We start from the raw sequence: 18,931 nt of genomic DNA, 5'->3' as shown, positions 1-18,931 counted from the left end.
TCAACTTCCCTCCTCATCTGCTTTTGCTTTGTGCTGACAATTCTATTGTTTCTCTGAACGCAGGACTCAAGGGCAGCTGACGCCTTCCTTTCTCATCTACTTTGGTGGCTAGACAGTTATTCTTTTCACAAATGAATGAATATGAAAACTAAGTCTAGTAAAAATGTACTATATAAAAAAAAAGAGAGGCGAGTCTACATGTACTACAGCTAAAGTGGTCTCTAGTCAGTCTAGAAGGTTAATATCCCCTGATGAGTGAGGCTGTGGCTGAATAAGGATGACATGCCCTCCTGTGCCCCACAGGGTTGAAAAGGCTCAGTACAGCAGCAGAGCAGCCAGCCCAGAGCAGGAGGAGGAGCAGTGGTGCAAACACAGAATGGAAGCAACAGAGTGCAGGGAACATACTGGAATTGGCAGGGGGTGCAGTGGACCTCCTCAATGCGTAGCTTTGTGCAATGAAACAACTGAAAGGAGAAACAAACAAAAAAACAGACATGCCAACAGTCAACACGGAGATGAGAGGTGAGGGCATAAACACCACGGCATCATGGGACAGCTGTGAGTGATTGAGTGAGTGTTAGGCGTTCAGTGGTGTGGACAGAGTGGGGCAGAAAGAGAAGGAAGAGATGGGAGGCATGCAAATTGGCATTCTCTGAACTCAACTAGGGAGCTGGTTTAAAAGAAAATGCCATGGCCAAGGAGGGCCCTCCATAAACAATACCACCCCCCTATATTCTACCCCTTGTTCTTGACACCGCTTAACAGTGCTAAAGAAGATTGAAAAGAACAGAAGCAAAAAGAGCTATGCTGAGGCAATATTTACAGCTCAAACATGGAGATGCCCTGACCTGGAAAATCTCTGGCAACCTGACTATGGGATGTATTAGAAAGAGTGTATGCGTGTGAGTGTGTGTCTGTCTGCAGATGAGCAGTTCTCCAGTGGTCTTTTCCATAGCGGCTGTGCGTGTATGTTCCATGGATTATTTATCTTTAGTCTAGGGATTAAGTGTGAGTGGGTCACAAAACTGGGCCTGATGTCATCACAGCTGTTTGTTTGACCCTCAGTTACTGTTTAAACATCATTCAGGATGAAGTGGAGTGAGAGGCTAGGTTACGAAAAATATATAAAACATGTGCTACTAACAAAATCACCTCAGATAAACCAGGTCTAAAACACACACAGATATCAAAACTAACTTGAAACCATTTATTGTGTCTCAATTCGTATTAAATATGAAATATTTCAAATGAATCTTTTTCATTCTTAAATAATAGTTTATCAGTGGGGACAAGGAATGACATGACACTGAAATAAATAAAAAATTATGGATAAATGTAATAATCTTCAGATTCTAGGAACTGAATAAGAGGGGAAAAAAGTTTACAATGTCTGCCAGAAAATTCCAGTAATCCATCTCCTCCTCTCAGAGGCCTGTGATTTCACAGAGCAGAGATTAGACTAAAACACCACACCAAGGCAAAGACCAAAAAATTAAACAAAATCCTAGAACAGACAATAGCAGGCCTGAATGCAGACAAACAATAATTAAGGCTTTCTTGAGATTACCACTGCATAACAGAACTGACTTGCAGACTTGTTTACGTGTTGCTGTGCATTTTGTTGCCCACCTTACTTTGCTACCTGACAACTTTACGGTTTTTACTTTTTAATTACCGTTTATATTTTTGGTTTTTCCCTCAACTTTTTATTTTCATTCAACTTTTTCACTCCGGACGCTTTATCTGGACATGGTTCGTCAGGACCTCCAACATCCGAATCTAAAACTGTTTTCTGCCCCTCCCAAAATATAGAATTTGTAGACAATTGGCCCTCTTTCTGGGACTCACCCACAAACAGGACCAAGCCGGACCTGCTGAGGAGTGACGGACTCCATCCTAGCTGGAGGGATGCTCTCATCTTGTCTACCAACATAGACATGGCTCTAACTCCACAATGAAATAGGGTGCAGGCCAGGCAGCAGGCTGTTAGCCAGCATAGTGGAGTCTGCCACTAGCACAGTCAGTGTAGTCAGCTCAGCTATCCCCATTGAGACCGTGTCTGTGCCTCGACCTAGGTTGGGCAAAACTAAACATGGCGGTGTTCGCCTTAGCAATCTCACTAGGATAAAGACCTCCTCCATTCCTGTCATTTAATTTTTTAAATAATATGTTTATTATTTTACAATAAAAAAATCAAATAAAAAAGACAGCAATACTAACAATGACATTCATTGTACTGTTGAATGGGATGGCCAATTTAGAAAAGAAAACTTAACTCACACATACACAAAATAAAACAAAATCCTATTAGGTGGTACATGTATAAGAAGACAGCATATAGTCATTACAAGCAGTGTAGTTAAGCCAAAAATAAATATTGAGTGGAGTACAGCACAGAGTAGCAGCAGATTGTCAACCCAGTTATGAAGCGGGACTAGACCATTTATCCAGTATCGGCTGCCATATTTTGTAAAACATTGGACTTCTATTGGTAGCAAGTTTTAAGTTCCTCGGCATACACATCACAGACAAACTGAATTGGTCCACCCACACAGACAGCATCGTGAAGAAGGCGCAGCAGCGCCTCTTCAACCTCAGGAGGCTGAAGGAAATTCGGCTTGTCACCAAAAGCACTCCCAAACTTCTACAGATGCACAATCGAGAGCATCCTGGCGGGCTGTATCACCGCCTGGTACGGCAACTGCTCTGCCCACAACCGTAAGGCTCTCCAGAGGGTAGTGAGGTCTGCACAACGCATCACCGGGGGCAAACTACCTGCCCTCCAGGACACCTACACCATCCGATGTTACAGGAAGGCCATAAAGATCATCAAGGACAACAACCACCCGAGCCACTGCCTGTTCACCCCGCTATCATCCAGAAGGCGAGGTCAGTACAGGTGCATCAAAGCTGGGACCGAGAGACTGAAAAACAGCTTCTATCTCAAGGCCATCAGACTGTTAAACAGCCACCACTAACATTGAGTGGCTGCTGCCAACACACTGACTCAACTCCAGCCACTTTAATAATGGGAATTGATGGGAAATGTAAAATATATCACTAGCCACTTTAAACAATGCTACCTAATATAATGTTTACATACCCTACATTATTCATCTCATATGTATTCGTATATACTGTACTCTATATCATCTACTGGATCTTTATGTAATACATGTATCACTAGCCACTTTAACTATGCCACTTTGTTTACATACTCATCTCATATGTATATACTGTACTCGATACCATCTACTGCATCTTGCCTATGCCGCTCTGTACCATCACTCATTCATATATCTTTATGTACATATTCTTTTTCCCCTTACACTTGTGTGTATAAGACAGTAGTTTTGGAATTGTTAGTTAGATTACTTGTTGGTTATTACTGCATTGTCGGAACTAGAAGCACAAGCATTTCGCTACACTCGCATTAACATCTGCTAACCATGTGTATGTGACAAATAAAATTTGATTTGATTTGTATCGAATCTTTTCCATATGTATTACATTCCCTAAATCCCGTAACCACATTTCAAAGGTAGGTACAGTCTCCAGTTTCCAAAATTGCAATATGAGCCTTTTGGCTAATAGAGTACAAAGAGAGACAGCTTTCCCTTTGTGGTTATTCCCATCAACTGTACCAAACAGAGCGGTCAATGGGTCTGGGGCTAGAACTCTATCAAAGGCTCTAGATAAGTAATCAAAAATGAGAGCCCAGTAAACATGTAACTTAGGACATGTCCAGAATAAGTGGGTCAACGTCCCCTCATCCTGCTTGCACCTCTCACACAGTGATGAGGTGTCCGGGAATATTTAATGTAGGACTATTTGGCTTCTTGCCATACTGTGGAATATGTGTCCTTATGAAATTCCTGATTTGGAGGTATCTGAAAAAATGTGTTGTTGGCATGTTGAACTTTCCCTGTAATTGTTGAAATGAAGCTAACTGACCATCTATGTATAGATTACCAATGGTTGTGAGCCCCTTCTCCCTCCACTGTGAAAACACCACATCATCCAATGCGGGGTGGAAAGCATGATTCAGGCAAATCGGGCAGTCAATGTATACAGTGGGTATGTTAAGAAAATACCTAATCTGTTTCCAGATCCTAAGTGGATGACAAATGACTGGGTTAGAGTCATAAGTGGATTCTTTCACATATGATGGGCTATTAACAAGTGCAGGGAGTGAGGAACGTTGACAGGAAGCCTGCTCAATCAAAAGCCATGAAGGCATATCCTTCTGTCTCATCGCAGGTAAACTTTCCCTCCAGAAAGACACAATGTTCAGATTACCAGCCCAATAATCAAGTTTAAAGTGTTGAAGGCCAAAGCCCCCCTCTATTTTGTACTTGCATAAATGCTTCTTTGAAATTCTGGCTGCCTTGTTATCCCATAAAAATGGAGTTACTATTGAATCCAGTTTCTTAAAATAGCTTTGTGGTATGAAATTGGGTAGACATTGGAAGAGGTAAAGAAACCTGGGTAGGACAACCATTTTAATAGCGTTTATATGACCAACCAAGGAGATAGGCAGAGTTTTCCAAAAATCTATATTTTGTTTAAGCTGATATATTTTCATGTCCCAATTCGCTTTCAATAGCTAATCAAGGTCCCTTGTCACTACAATGCCAAGGCTTGTGAACTTGTCCATCACTGTTCTAAACGGGGTAGATTGCAGAAATTGCATATCCACAGGCCGTGATATTGGCATCAACTCACTTTTTTGCCAGTTTATCTTGTAGCCAGAGAAGGAGCCAAATGTGTTTATAGAGTTAAGTAAGGGTGGAATAGAAGTTTTAGGCTTGGACAAAAACAAAAGAACATCGTCTGCATATAGTGCTGTGTGTCCTTTATTTTAACAGAAGCTATATCGGCACATGCCCGAATGCGAGTAGCAAGGGGTTCCATGGCTATAGCGAAGAGAGCAGGCGAAATAGGGCACCCCTGTCGGCACCCCTTGAACAAGCGGAATGACTGCGACATTTCTTGATTGGTTACCACAGACGCCATTAGGTGTGCATAAATAATTCTTATCCAATTAATAAATTCCTTTCGGAACCCGAAGTGCTCTAGAACCGACATCATATACTTCCACTCAATCCGATCAAACGCTTTCTCTGCATCAAGAGCTATTACCACTGCCTCAACCTTGTGATCGTGATACATTATGTTGAAAAGGCGTCTCAAATTGTAGTATATATGTCGGCCCGGGATAAAACCTGTCTGGTCAGGCTGTATGATGTCGGAAATGTATGTTTTCAATCGGTTTGCCAATATCTTTGTCAACACCTTGTTTTCTATGGGGAGTAACGACACGGGGCGATAAGACGACATCTCCATGGAATCTCTATCTTTTTTCAAGATCAGTGCTATTGTAGCCTCATACAGTGTTTGCAGGAGTTTGGCATTTTCTTTGGATTGTTTAAACATTCGCAACATAAGTGGAGATAGAATTCTATAAGAAGTACTGCGCCAGTCTATTACATATCCATCGGGCCCAGGGGCCTTGCTGTTTGGAAATTGTGCTATCGCTGTGCTAATTTCCTCAAAAGTTATCCCTGCATCGAGTGCAGAAGCTGCCCCCTGTCTAGTTTAGGAAGTTCACATTCAGCGAGAAAGCGTTCCATAGTTTGTGGATCAGTAGCATCGCATTTTGATTGGTATAGCTCTGAGTAAAACTGCGCAAAGCATTTATTAATATCCTGCGGATCTGTTACTATTTTACCCTTCTTGTCTTTTATTTTGTGAGTAGCTTCCTGTCATTATTGAAAGAGATCATGATACCTCACATCTCAAAATAGGGCTACTTAATGTTAGATCCCTTACTTCAAAGGCAATTATAGTCAATGAACTAATCACTGATCATAATCTTGATGTGATTGGCCAGACTGAAACATGGCTTAAGCCTGATGAATTTACTGTGTTAAATGAGGCCTCACCTCCTGGCTACACTAGTGACCATATCCCCCGTGCATCCCGCAAAGGCGGAGGTGTTCCTAACATTTACGATAGCAAATTTCAATTTACAAAAAAAAAAAAAAGATGGTTGTCTTTTGAGCTTCTAGTCATGAAATCTATGCAGCCTACTCAATCACTTTTTATAGCTACTGTTTACAGGCCTCCTGGGCCATATACAGCGTTCCTCATTGAGTTCCCTGAATTCATATCGGACCTTGTAGTCATAGCAGATAATATTCTAATCTTTGATGACTTTAATATTCACATGGAAAAGTCCACAGACCCACTCCAAAAGGCTTTCAGAGCCATCATCGACTCAGTGGGTTTTGTCCAACATGTCTCTGGACCCACTCACTGTCACAGTCATACTCTGGACCTAGTTTTGTCCCATGGAATAAATGTTGTGGATCTTAAATGTTTTTCCTCATAATCCTGGACTATCGGACCACCATTTTATTACGTTTGCAATTGCAACAAATAATCTGCTCAGACCCCAACCAAGGAACATCAAAAGTCGTGCTATAAATTCACAGACAACAAAGATTCCTTGATGTCCTTCCAGATTCCCTCTGTCTACCCAAGGATGCCAGAGGACAAAAATCAGTTAACCACCTAACTGAGGAACTCAATTTAACCTTGCGCAATACCCTAGATGCAGTTGCACCCCTAAAAACATTTCTCATAAGAAACTAGCTCCCTGGTACACAGAAAATACCCGAGCTCTGAAGCAAGCTTCCAGAAAATTGGAACGGAAATGGCGCCACACCAAACTGGAAGTCTACCGACTAGCTTGGAAAGACAGTACCGTGTAGTATCGAAGAGCCCTTACTGCTGCTCGATCATCCTATTTTTCCAACTTAATTGAGGAAAATAAGAACAATCCAAAATTCCTTTTTGATACTGTCGCAAAGCTAACTAAAAAGCAGCATTCCCCAGGAGAGGATGGCTTTCACTTCAGCAGTGATAAATTCATGAACTTATTTGAGGAAAAGATCATGATTATTAGAAAGCAAATTATGGACTCCTCTTTAAATCTGCATATTCCTTCAAAGCTCAGTTGTCCTGAGTCTGCACAACTCTGCCAGGACCTAGGATCAAGAGAGACACTAAAGTGTTTTAGTACTATATCTCTTGACACAATGATGAAAATAATCATGGCCTCTAAACCTTCAAGCTGCATACTGGACCCTATTCCAACTAAACTACTGAAAGAGCTGCTTCCTGTGCTTGGCCCTCCTATGTTGAACATAATAAACGGCTCTCTATCCACCGGATGTGTACCAAACTCACTAAAAGTGGCAGTAATAAGTCACTGATGTGATCTTCCTGTCTGGGTTGGCGCCCCCCCTTGGGTTGTGCCGTGGCGGAGATCTTTGTGGGCTATACTCGGCCTTGTCTCAGGATGGTAAGTTAGTGGTTGAAGATATCCCTCTAGTGGTGTGGGGGCTGTGCTTTGGCAAAGTAGGTGGGGTTATATCCTTCCTGTTTGGCCCTGTCTGGGGGTGTCCTCGGATGGGGCCACAGTGTCTCCTGACCCCTCTTGTCTCAGCCTCCAGTATTTATGCTGCAGTAGTTTATGTGTCGGGGGGGCTAGGGTCAGTTTGTTATATCTGGAGTACTTCTCCTGTCTTATCCGGTGTCCTGTGTGAATTTAAGTATGCTCTCTCTCTCTCTAATTCTCTCTTTCTTTCTCTCTCAGAGGACCTGAGCCCTAGGACCATGCCTCAGGACTACCTGACATGATGAATCCTTGCTGTCCCCAGTCCACCTGGCCGTGCTGCTGCTCCAGTTTCAACTGTTCTGCCTGTGATTATTTTTATTTGACCATGCTGGTCATTTATGAACATTTGAACATCTTGGCCATGTTCTGTTATAATCTCCACCCGGCACAGCCAGAAGAGGACTGGCCACCCCACATAGCCTGATTCCTCTCTAGGTTTCTTCCTAGGTTTTGGCCTTTCTAGGGTTTTTTTCCTAGCCACCGTGCTTCTACACCTGCATTGCTTGCTGTTTGGGGTTTTAGGCTGGGTTTCTGTACAGCACTTTGAGATATCAGCTGATGTACGAAGGGCAATATAAATAAATTTGATTTGAATACAAAGAAAAAAAATAAATGTAAAAAGAACACATTTGGTTTCAGAATGTATTAAAACCAGTTATGAGGCATTTCCCTTTGATTTAAAGGGATAATCCACCCCAGAAATAAAAATCATGACACTCCTGTCAATTTGGTGAAATCTTCTGTTCTATCAGTGGTTAAATGAAACATTTTCCCCATGATTTAAATTCTAAGTGGTCTATCTGTGAAATCAGGAAAACATGTACGAACATGTCATATTTACATGGTTCTCGTTACTGGTGATATGGTATAGTGTGTTATCCCCTTTTATAAAGCTTTTAAAACAATTACCTGCACTCCAGATTGACAAATCAGTTAATAGATGATATGGGCATACTCGTCTAGAACTCCGTTTATATTGTTACGACAATGTTTATTTTTTCGCTTAGATGTGCTCAAGCTAAACAGTGTAGCAAATGATTCAACTCAGTTTTTCCTTCAAGTACCATCTCGCAATGCTCCCTGTGTATCTGTGGGAAACGTCTGTTGTTGCCATAGCAACATACGCTGCACTTGCTCTGGGCAGAGAATTGCTAATTGAACTCGGTGAGAGAGACTCCTAAATTGATAGTGCAGTTTGTTTAGCTACTTCACATGCTAATATTGACATTGGTATTATTGTGTGCAGCCAGCCCAGAGAGCATAGCATTGTGGGTTTAGTAGTTGACTTGAGCTGCAACAGATCTCCACAATGATTTTTACATGCTGCTACCAACCTTGTTATAAACACAAAATGAAACATTTGTTTACCCAAAGATATTGTTCACATACAGTTGAAGTCGGAGGTTTACATACACCTTAGCCAAATACATTTAAACTCAGTTTAATCCTAAAAGAAATTCCCTGTCTTAGGTCAGTTAGGATCACCACTTTATTTTAAGATGTGAAATGTCAGAATAATAGTAGAGAAAATAATTTATTTCAGCTTTTATTTCTTTCATCACATTCCCAGTGGGTCAGAAGTTTACATACACTCAATTAGTATTTGGAAATATTGCCTTTAAATTGTTTAACTTGGGTCAAACATTTAGGGTAGCCTTCCACAAGCTTCCCACAATAAGCTGGGTGAATTTTGGCACATTCCTCCTGACAGAGCTTGTGTAACTGAGTCAGGTTTCTAGGCCTCCTTGCTCGCACACGCTTTTTCAGTTCTGCCCACAAATCTTCTATCGGATTGAGGTCAGGGCTTTGTGATGGCCACTCCAATACCTTGACTTTGTTGTCCTTAAGCTATTTTGCCACAACTTTCGAAGTTAGCTTGGGGTCATTGTCCATTTGGAAGACCCATTTGTGACCAAGCTTTAACTTCCTGACTGATGTCTTGAGATGTTGCTTCAATATATCCACATCATTTTCCTGCCTCATGATGCCATCGATTTTGTGAAGTGCACCAGTCCCTCCTGCAGCAAAATACCCCAATAACATGATGCTGCCACCCCCGTGCTTCATGTTTGGGATGGTGTTCTTCTGCTTGCAAGCCTCCCCCTTTTTCCTCCAAACATAACAATGGTAATTTTAGGACATTTCTCCAAAAAGTACGATCTTTGTCCCCATGTGCAGTTGCAAACCGTAGTCTGGCTTTTTTATGCCGGTTTTGGAGAAGTGGCTTCTTCCTTGCTGAGCGGCCTTTCAGGTTGTTGATATAGGACTCGTTTTACTGTGGATATAGATACTTTTGTACCGGTTTCCTCCAGCATCTTCACAAGGTCCTTTGATGTTGTTCTGGGATTGATTTGCACTTTTCGCACCAAAGTAAGTTCAGCTCTAGGAGACAGAATGAATCTCCTTCCTGAGCGGTGTGATGGCTGCGTGCTCCCATGGTGTTTATACTTGCGTACTATTGTTTGTACAGATGAAGGTGGTACCTTTTAGGTATTTGGAAATTGCTCCCAAGGATGAACCAGACTTTTGGAGGTCTACAATTTTTTTCCTGAGGTCTTGGCTGATTACTTTTGATTTTCCCATGATGTCAAGTAAAGAGGCACTACATTTGAAGGTAGGCCTTGGAATACATCCACAGGTACACCTCCAATTGACTCAAATGATGTCAATTAGCCTATCAGAAGCTTCCAAAGCCATGACATAATTTTCTGGAATTTTCCAAGCTGTTTAAAGGCACAGTCAACTTAGTGTATGTAAACTTCTGATCCACTGGAATTGTGATTCAGTGAATTATAAGTGAAATAATCTGTCTGTAAACAATTGTTGGAAAAATGACTTGTGTCATGCACAAAGTAGATGTCCTATCCGACTTGCCAAAACTATAGTTTGTTAACAATTTGTGGAGTGGTTGAAAAACAAGTTAATGACTCCAACCTAAGTGTATGTAAATTTCCGACTTCAACTGTATGTGTTATTTAACACGGTTAATTATAGGAATTAGTGGTTTGGAGTGGATTATCCCTTTAATAAATGGCCATATTATTTAAAAAATATTGATATTATTTGTTTTATTTTGTATTATTAATAGATTTACCTTGAAATGGGTGTTTAATCATATGCAAACAAATATCTATGGAGCAAGCAATGTGATAAACAAACATTGACTATATTATATTAATGAATTGACTGAAATTGGTATCCTACCTTCCTTCTGATATCTGTGAACTGGGAGAAGAGTAGGGACAGGTAGAACGACAACTCCAGTATATAGTAATAGTGGATGTCCACCGTCAGCGGCTGTGAAAACACACACACACACAAATCAATACAGCTGGATCAAAACTATGTCCTTTCAAATACAATAACTGTTGTAGCTAGGTGAAAATAATTAACAGGGAAAACATTGGAGAATTTGCTCATGATCAAAACATTACCTGATAAGGATAGTCGTACCAGCACTCTCTTGTGTTCCATAACCATGGTGTCTGCAGACACACGCAAAAATGAACAGAATATTAAATGTATTGTTATGCTGTTTCCCAAAAAATGTATTACATTCATAAAGTGCTATTGATCGCCACACCTGTATGCTATGCTGCCTCTGGCTCAATACTAAATGTTTGCTTAAAAGATCCAGCACATCAATAACATTGCAACAGTAACCATGTCAGATTGTATTTTCATTAAGGGAAACTTAATTTAATCAAAGGAAACTTTTGCTGTACGCTAGTAGTGCAAGTTAAGAATGAACGTGTTAGCCTGGGGACAAAACTGAGAATGCTCATTCTGGTCGAAGGCTACATGATGAATGCTGTAGTGAACTGGGGGATGTGGTTAAGACTGTCTTAGGTCTTGACACAAGAGGGACTTCAACTACAAAGGCATGGTAATGAGTTGCTTATCATCATAATCATCTCTCACAGGGTGTTTGCCTTCAATGACAGATGATTCTGGACCAAACCAAATATAACCTACTTAAAACTGCAAACTCTGCTTAAGTTGACATGCAAACACAGACTCTTACATTAGGGATTTAAACATATTTTGTAGGTCTATAGTGTATAGATTTGTAATAGATACAGTGCCCTTTTTCTACCAGCAAGCATGTTGGGCCTATTGAGTCTCAACACACCCGGGAGACTCACTAGGCCCAACTGTAGGAAATGAACTCATTCCACAAAGTGCATCGTCATGCAAGTTGTTGCAATGAGAAATTATCCTCGCCGCAATGTCTCCTATTCACCCCCTAATCATGATTCCTGATCAACGGCATCATCAGCAGCATTCAATTACTATAGACACAAAAGGCTTTTGGCCTCAGTACATTACACAATATCAGTGAGCACAGAGTCAAACACATAAAAAACAAAAAGATACCCTCAAACTATTTTCAGTTGTATTTCCTTACACAGTGCCTTCAGAAAGTATTCAGATCCCTTGACTTTTTACATTTAGTTACGGTACAGCCTTATTATAACATTGATGAAATAGCCCCCCCCATCAATCTACACACAATACACCATAATGACAAAGCAATTTTTTGGGGCTAATTTGGTTGAGTTCAGGCGATTTTGGAGGCCAGGTCATCTGATGCAGCACTCCACTCTCCTTCTTGGTAAAATAGCCCTTGCACAGCCTGGAGGTGTGTTGGGTCATTGTCCTGTTGCAAAACAAATGATAGTGGGACTAAGTGCAAACCAGATGGGATGGTGTATCGCTGCAAAATGCTGTGGTAGCCATGCTGGTTAAGCGTGCCTTGATTTCCAAATAAATCACTGACAGTGTCCACAGCAAAGCACCCCCACACCAAATACACACCCAGAGATCATCCGTTCACCCACAACGCTTCTCACAAAGACACGGCGGTTGGAACCAAAAATCTCACATTGGGATTCAACAGACCAAAGGACAGATTTCCACCTGTCTAATGTCCATTGCTCGTGTTTCTTGGTCCAAACAAGTCTCTTCTCTTATTGGTGTCCTTTAGTAGTGGTTTCTTTGCAGTAATTCGACCATGAAGGCCTGATTCATATAGTCTCCTCTAAACAGTTGATGTTGAGATGTGTCTGTTACTTGAACTCTGAAGCATTTATTTGGGCTGCAATTTCTGAGGCTGGTAACTCAAACGTATCCTCTGCAGCAGAGGTAACTCTGGGTCTTCCATTCTTGTGGCAGTCCTCATGAGAGCCAGTTTCATCATAGCGCTTGATGGTTTTTGCGACTGCACTTGAGGAAACTTTGACTCACCTTCATGTCTTAAAGTAATGATGGACTGTCATTTCTCTTTGCTTATTTGAGCTGTTCTTGACATAATATGGACTTGGTCTTTAACCAAATATGTCACGCTTGCTCCCACTCCCCGGTGCTCGAAGGAGCCAGGCTCAACAGCATTACGCACTCCTGCCACCATCATTACACACGCCTGCCTTCCCACCGTCACGTGAATAATTGATTATTGGACTCACCTGGACTCAATCACATCTCCACTATATATCGGTCTGGTTCCCTGATTCAGCATTAATTGTCGTTTGCCGTTGTTTACCCGTCTGCTGACGCTGTTCCTGTTTTGTTACCTGTCTGTTCCTGAATGAATGTTGACTCCCCGTACCTGCTTCTCATCTCCAGCGTCGGTCATTACAGAATGCTGAAGCCATCATATGAAGCATCGGGGAGTGCTGGCGTTGCGATTGGTGGTGATGTCAGGTACGGGGGCCGCCACCAATGGAACCGGGAGTGCCTACGCCAGCTTGTCGGGCTGTCACGCCCTAGCTGGCTTGAGAGGTTCTTGCCCCGGAAGGCACCCATCCCACGTCAGGCCTCAGCTGGCTCGTCAGGCTGCTACGCCTCCACCGGATTATTGGGCTCCCATGCCTCAGTGGGATCAACTTCCTTTCATGCCCCAGCTGGATCGTCGGGGGGGTACTGTCACGCCGAAGGCGCCAGGCTCCCCAGCATTACGCACTCCTGCCTCCATCATTACACACATCTGCCTTCCACTGTCTGTTCCTGAATAAATATAAATGTTGACTCCCCGTACCTGCTTCTCATCTCCAGCGTTGGTCATTACAAAATAGGTTTATACCCCCCCTACCTTGTCACAACAACTGATTGGCTCAAACGCATTAAGAAGAAAATAATTGAAATACATTCTAGGTGACTGCCTCATGAAGCTGGTTGAGAGAATGCCAAGTGTGCAAAGCTGTCATCAAGGCAAAGGGTGGCTACTGTGAAGAATCTTAAATATAAAATCTATTTTGATTTGTTTGATACTTGTTTTGGTTACTACATGAATCTATATGTTATTTCATAGTTGATGTCTTCACTATTATTCTACAATGTAAAAAATTAAGAAAAAACCTGGAATGAGTAAGTAACTTTTGACTGGTACAGTACAGAGTAACAATAGTGTTAGACTGAAGATGACAGTTGACAGGGAACTAGTTTCTCAACTGTGCATGTGCTCGAAGACAGTAATATCTTCATAATGGATGCTGTGCTGAGAGCAAATGTATCCATTATTTATCAGTGAGCACTGGTTGGAGTGTTTGAGAGGTGCATTATTTGTCACTTGGTCCCCCTTTCATAGCAATATTCACCAAGCAAGATCCACCTCCTCCGGATATCCTCGAGTGCGCAAGCCTCTGTTACAGCTCCTCCTTGAATAACGTGCCTTCAATACAAAAAGTGCTCTAATAACTTTATCAACGAAAATATTTTGGAAAGTAGCACACTCACCTTTTTAAGGAAACGCACTCCGTAGGTAAATATATAGAGGTAAAATGTAAATCGCCACCTGTGAAAAAAAAAACCCAAAGACAACAGAACATCAGTCAGTAACACAGTTTTGGGGTTTGGATGCATCCTCTGTGGAATGTCAAAAAAAGAGGCCATGTCTAAGCTGCTGTAAGGGAGGCCAATCCAAGGACAGCCAAGAAAGCCATTGGCTAGTTCCGAATACCCATACTTGCGTTCTAAATAGTAGGCTTTTTGGGTATGCGAAAATAGAACAGAAATTTGGGATTATGCTTTAAATGCCAGGATGTCATACTAATTTCTGCTATTCATCAGGTAAAATTTGCTGCACAGTATTGAGGAAGTGTGTTTGACAACAGCTGATAATCAGAATAGGGCACATGCTCTACACGCATTTACTAAATGGCACATGCATCTCCATATTGCTTAGGACCCTTCTCTGTTTTTTTGTTTGTTCTATTTTTCTAAATCTAACAGGAATTTTTATTGTAAGGACTGAATCACTGGTGGTAATTATATACACAGCTTTTACTTCTTAGGCCAATTAGTGGTGAACACAATAGAAGTATCATATTCCAAATGATTTTCAAAAGTCACCGAATCAAATGAAAATAGCTTATGAAAAAGGAAAGTCATTAGTCATGTTGATCAGCTACTCAGTTTAACCTAAGAGAAGAGTGCCAATGTTACATTTCCATGCAGGATTTACCTCAGCTTTTTATCCAAAAGGCTCAGACATTTCTGTTTCCACCTACACTGGGCGGACCAGCTCCCACTTTGGCCCAAAGCCAGGCTACTGGTACTTTTCAGCTTGCATTTACAAAACAACGGCTAACTGTGAACTTTAAATGGATTTTCTGATCGTAACCAGAGTACAGGTAAAGCCTCCCGTATTGTGATTACTGACATTTAATACCCCGGGACTGGATTTACTGTAGTGTATTCAGCATTGCATATTGTGGTGCGTTTTCTGTCTACTGCTGTCAGAAATACTTACTTCTTGTAAGGCCAGCTAAAGCTACGCACACTAAAACCACCTGAGATGTATGGAAAACTCCCAATGTCACACAGCATGATCACCATTTTGTCAAGTTCCCCCTCGGAGGCCAGTCAGTACCTATTAGGTTCATACAACATCCCTGTCACATTGTGCTATTCAGAGTTGGAACTTCTTGTCTGTAATTTGTAGCCTGGTACATGATGGGTATGCCTGTGTGCTGCTGTGACTGTGTGAAAGAGTACATCTGCAGCTGACAGGCAGCTCCACCTATGAGAGGCCATATTAATGGAGAGAGTCAGTCCTGAATGATTGATGCATTTTGGCATCATTAATAGCCAGAAGAAATAATGTATTTAAGTCAAATATATATATACATATATTTTTAAATAACTACTAAACAAAAATATAAAAATGCAACATGCAAAGTGTTGGTCCCATGTTTCATGAGCTGAAATAAAAGATCCCAGAAATGTTCAATATGCACAAAAAGCATATTTTTTCTAAAATATCCCTGTTCGTGAGCATTTCTCCTTTGCCAAAATAATCCATCCACCTGACTGGTGTGGCATATCAAGAAGCTGATTAAAACAGCATGTTCATTACTTTGGTGCACCTTGCGCTTGGGACAATAAAAGGCCACTCTAAAATGTGCAATTCTGTCACAACACAATGCCAGAGGTGCCTCAAGTTGAGGGAGCGTTCAACTGGCATGATGACTGCTGGAATATCCACCAGAGCTGTTGCCAGATAATTTAATGTTAATTTCTCTACCATAAGCCGCCTTGAACGTCGTTTTACAGAATTTGGCAGTATGTCCAACCGGCCTCACAGTCGCAGACCACGTGTAACCCCGCCAGCCCAGGACCTCAACACACAGCTTCTTTACTGCGGGATCGTCTGAGACAAGCCACCCAGACAGCTGATGATACGGTGGGTTTGCACAACTGAAGAATTTCTGTACAAACTGTCAGAAACTGTCTCAGGGAAGCTCATCTGCATGCTCGTCTTCCTCACCAGGGTCTTGACTAGACTGCAATTTGGCGTTGTAACCCACTTCAGTGGGCAAATGCTCACCTTCGATGGCCACTGGCACGCTGCAGAAGTGTGCACTTCACACATTAATCCCGGTTTCAACTGTACCGGGCAAATGGCAGACAGCATGCATGGTGTTGTGTGGGTGACCGGTTTGCTGAGGTCAACGTTGTGAACAGAGTGCCCCATGGTGGTGGTGGGGTTATGGTATGGGCAGGCATAAGCTGCGGACAACGAACTCAATGTATTTGTTTGAAATGGCAATTTGAATGCACAGCGATACCGTGAGGCCCATTGTTGTGCCATTCATCTGCCGCCATCACCTCATGTTTCAGCAAGATAATGCACTGCCCCATGTCGCAAGGATCAGTACACATACTAACCAGACATGTCACCCATTGAGCATGTTTGGGATGCTCTGGATCGACCTGTACGACAGCATGCTCCAGTTCCCGCCAATATCCAGCAACTTCACACAGCCATTGAAGAGGAGTGGGACAACATTCCAAAGGCCACAATCAACAGCCTGATCAACTCTATGTGAAGGAGATGTGTCATGTCGCATGAGGCAAATGGTGGTCACACCAGATACTGTTTTTTTGTTGTTGCATGTTGCGTTTATATTTTTGGCCAGTGTAATTTCATTATGTAACCCCCCTTGTAATGTCTGAGAAGGACGTGTGTTTTGTTATTGTCTCTCATTCCTTCTCTCAGTGCAGTCGTTTGTTGGTTGTTATGGCCTGTGCAGCAGCATCTCCCTGCTCAGTGTGGCTTTGATCTCTGAACTATCAACTGGAACAGCTCTGCCCGAGAGCTAGAAAAGTCCATGATCACAGGAGAAACTTTCCCATCCAATCAATGTGCAGTAGTTTTGGGTATGTGCAGGGTTATGTAAGTCCAGAGCAGAGCAGAGGTTGGGACTGGGCGTGCCTGCCTCCCTCTTTGCCACGAGGTAGTGCAGTGCAGTGGCGTCCGGGCTCCAGTGGCAGTGACTCACCCTGGAATGCAGACGCTGGGAGGTGAGAGCCCTGGCACTCCGGCCACATCTCTGACAGGCTAGCAGGCCTCAGGGCAGACTAGCGTACCGTAGAATTGGTCTAGTATAGCCAGGTCTCTGCCACTGGTTGAATTCACACTTGTGCTGCTTTTCGACTGGAATACCAGTGTATACACCCTTATGTTATTTTAGGGAAATTGGGTTGAGGGAAATTGTGATCATGCATAATGTGCATAATCAAAACAGTTGCATTGTGAGAAGGTGTTAAAACATTTGAATGAAAAGAAAGGCCATCGTTCATGGAATTCAAATAATCAAGCCACCAGTAATAGCTCTCTGTGCTTCATTCATTTAAAAAACAAATGAGCTGGATGCATTGACCTAACCATAGGTCAAGAAGACGGTAACTTAGCAACTGGTTAGTCAAACACTCAAACATTGTGCTTCAAGTGCTGCTGAATCAGTGCTATTTATGTACAATTACTATGACTCACAATTACTTTTGCTGAAAATACTTTTGCTGGTGACTGTGTACCAAATACACGGTCCTGTTAAATACCATGCTGTTGCATTCAAAGCCATGAAAGCATGATACTGAAGTAATTACTCTTCATACAATTCTGTGCTGTTCTATGGTCATCATTGAGCAGAAAGCAGCAGAAACAGATGTGGACATAATGTTCTTTGCTGCTTTATAATAGATATTCTTATAAGTTATTGCTTATATTTATGTCCCTGCAAATTTTCTGCATTAGGACGTTCCAGGCTTTCTATTTTACAAAACACAAATCTGAGCTTTGTCTTTTAAGATTCAGTGGATTATAATCTGCTGCCTTTGGCTCTTTTCTTCTTTACAGAATCGAACCACAGAGGAGTAGAGGCAGAACAGTTCAGACATCCAGCACTGTGGTAGAAAACAAAGCACGTGCCCCACTGGGGACTGGGGACCCGACTGTCCCGTTAAAACGGCATGCAGCTTCTTTGGGATCCGCTGTCTCCAGTCTAAATTTGTCTCTCTTTCTCAAAATTATGAAAAAAGGGAACAGTGGCCTCAGCTTTGCCATCCTGAAGTGTCGGAGACAACAGCGTCCTCTCAAACCCAAACACTAATTACAGTAGGATTACTGCTGAGACGAGTGTGCCTGGGTCGGTTTACAAAATTACATTTTAAGCAAATGATACAACAAAGAAACCAATCAGGCATCCAATCCATTCGGAGTCTGTCAACTCCATTCTGCCTACAGACACAACACTGCATATATTTAGAATGTAGGGACATCCTCTATTAAATGTGAGCTTAAAATATTGAGAAAACAGGCAGAGATTTGCTCCAGTTACATAGAGGCTATGCTTTTGAGAGACGTTTTTATTTGATTATTCCACTAAAAAGTAACCGAATCCAGTTGCTGAACCATGGCACATTTCACACCAACAAACTGAATCTGGTATTTCTCTTTGAAGATCAAATAATGACCACGCCAGTCGTCTAAGCAGAGAATCCCTTCAACAGTGAGCCCCTGAGTGGGCAGCCCCAGGGCATCAGAGACCCACTCTGTCCCTCACTGCCTCTCCCACTGCCAGTCTGGCTCCAATGGTGTCAGACATGAGCCCACTCTGACAGGCCTGCTCCAGTAAAGGCAATGACTGGAAAGCCTATGTATCCACACCTAAAATCGGTTTCCAC

At 42.1% G+C, this 18,931-nt stretch overlaps 1 protein-coding gene across 2 annotated transcripts in view; it reads right to left on the bottom strand.

The window, feature by feature from the left end:
- Positions 1-18,931, bottom strand: part of LOC112236284 (ceramide synthase 6-like) — a 28,921-nt gene that overhangs the window by 4,493 nt on the left and 5,497 nt on the right. For both annotated transcript variants that reach the window (XM_042316712.1, XM_042316704.1), the window contains exons 4-6: positions 14,201-14,258; positions 10,900-10,950; positions 10,670-10,762 (exon numbers count right to left, since the gene is read on the bottom strand). In XM_042316712.1, coding sequence (XP_042172646.1) covers positions 10,670-10,762; positions 10,900-10,950; positions 14,201-14,258 — 202 coding nt within the window. The remainder of the gene's footprint in view (positions 1-10,669; positions 10,763-10,899; positions 10,951-14,200; positions 14,259-18,931) is intronic.

The sequence above is a fragment of the Oncorhynchus tshawytscha genome, linkage group LG03 (genome assembly GCF_018296145.1).
Source record: "Oncorhynchus tshawytscha isolate Ot180627B linkage group LG03, Otsh_v2.0, whole genome shotgun sequence".
NCBI classification, from domain to species: domain Eukaryota; kingdom Metazoa; phylum Chordata; class Actinopteri; order Salmoniformes; family Salmonidae; genus Oncorhynchus; species Oncorhynchus tshawytscha.
Note: the sequence above shows the minus strand (reverse complement) of the source record. Positions and strands in the feature narration are given on the sequence as shown.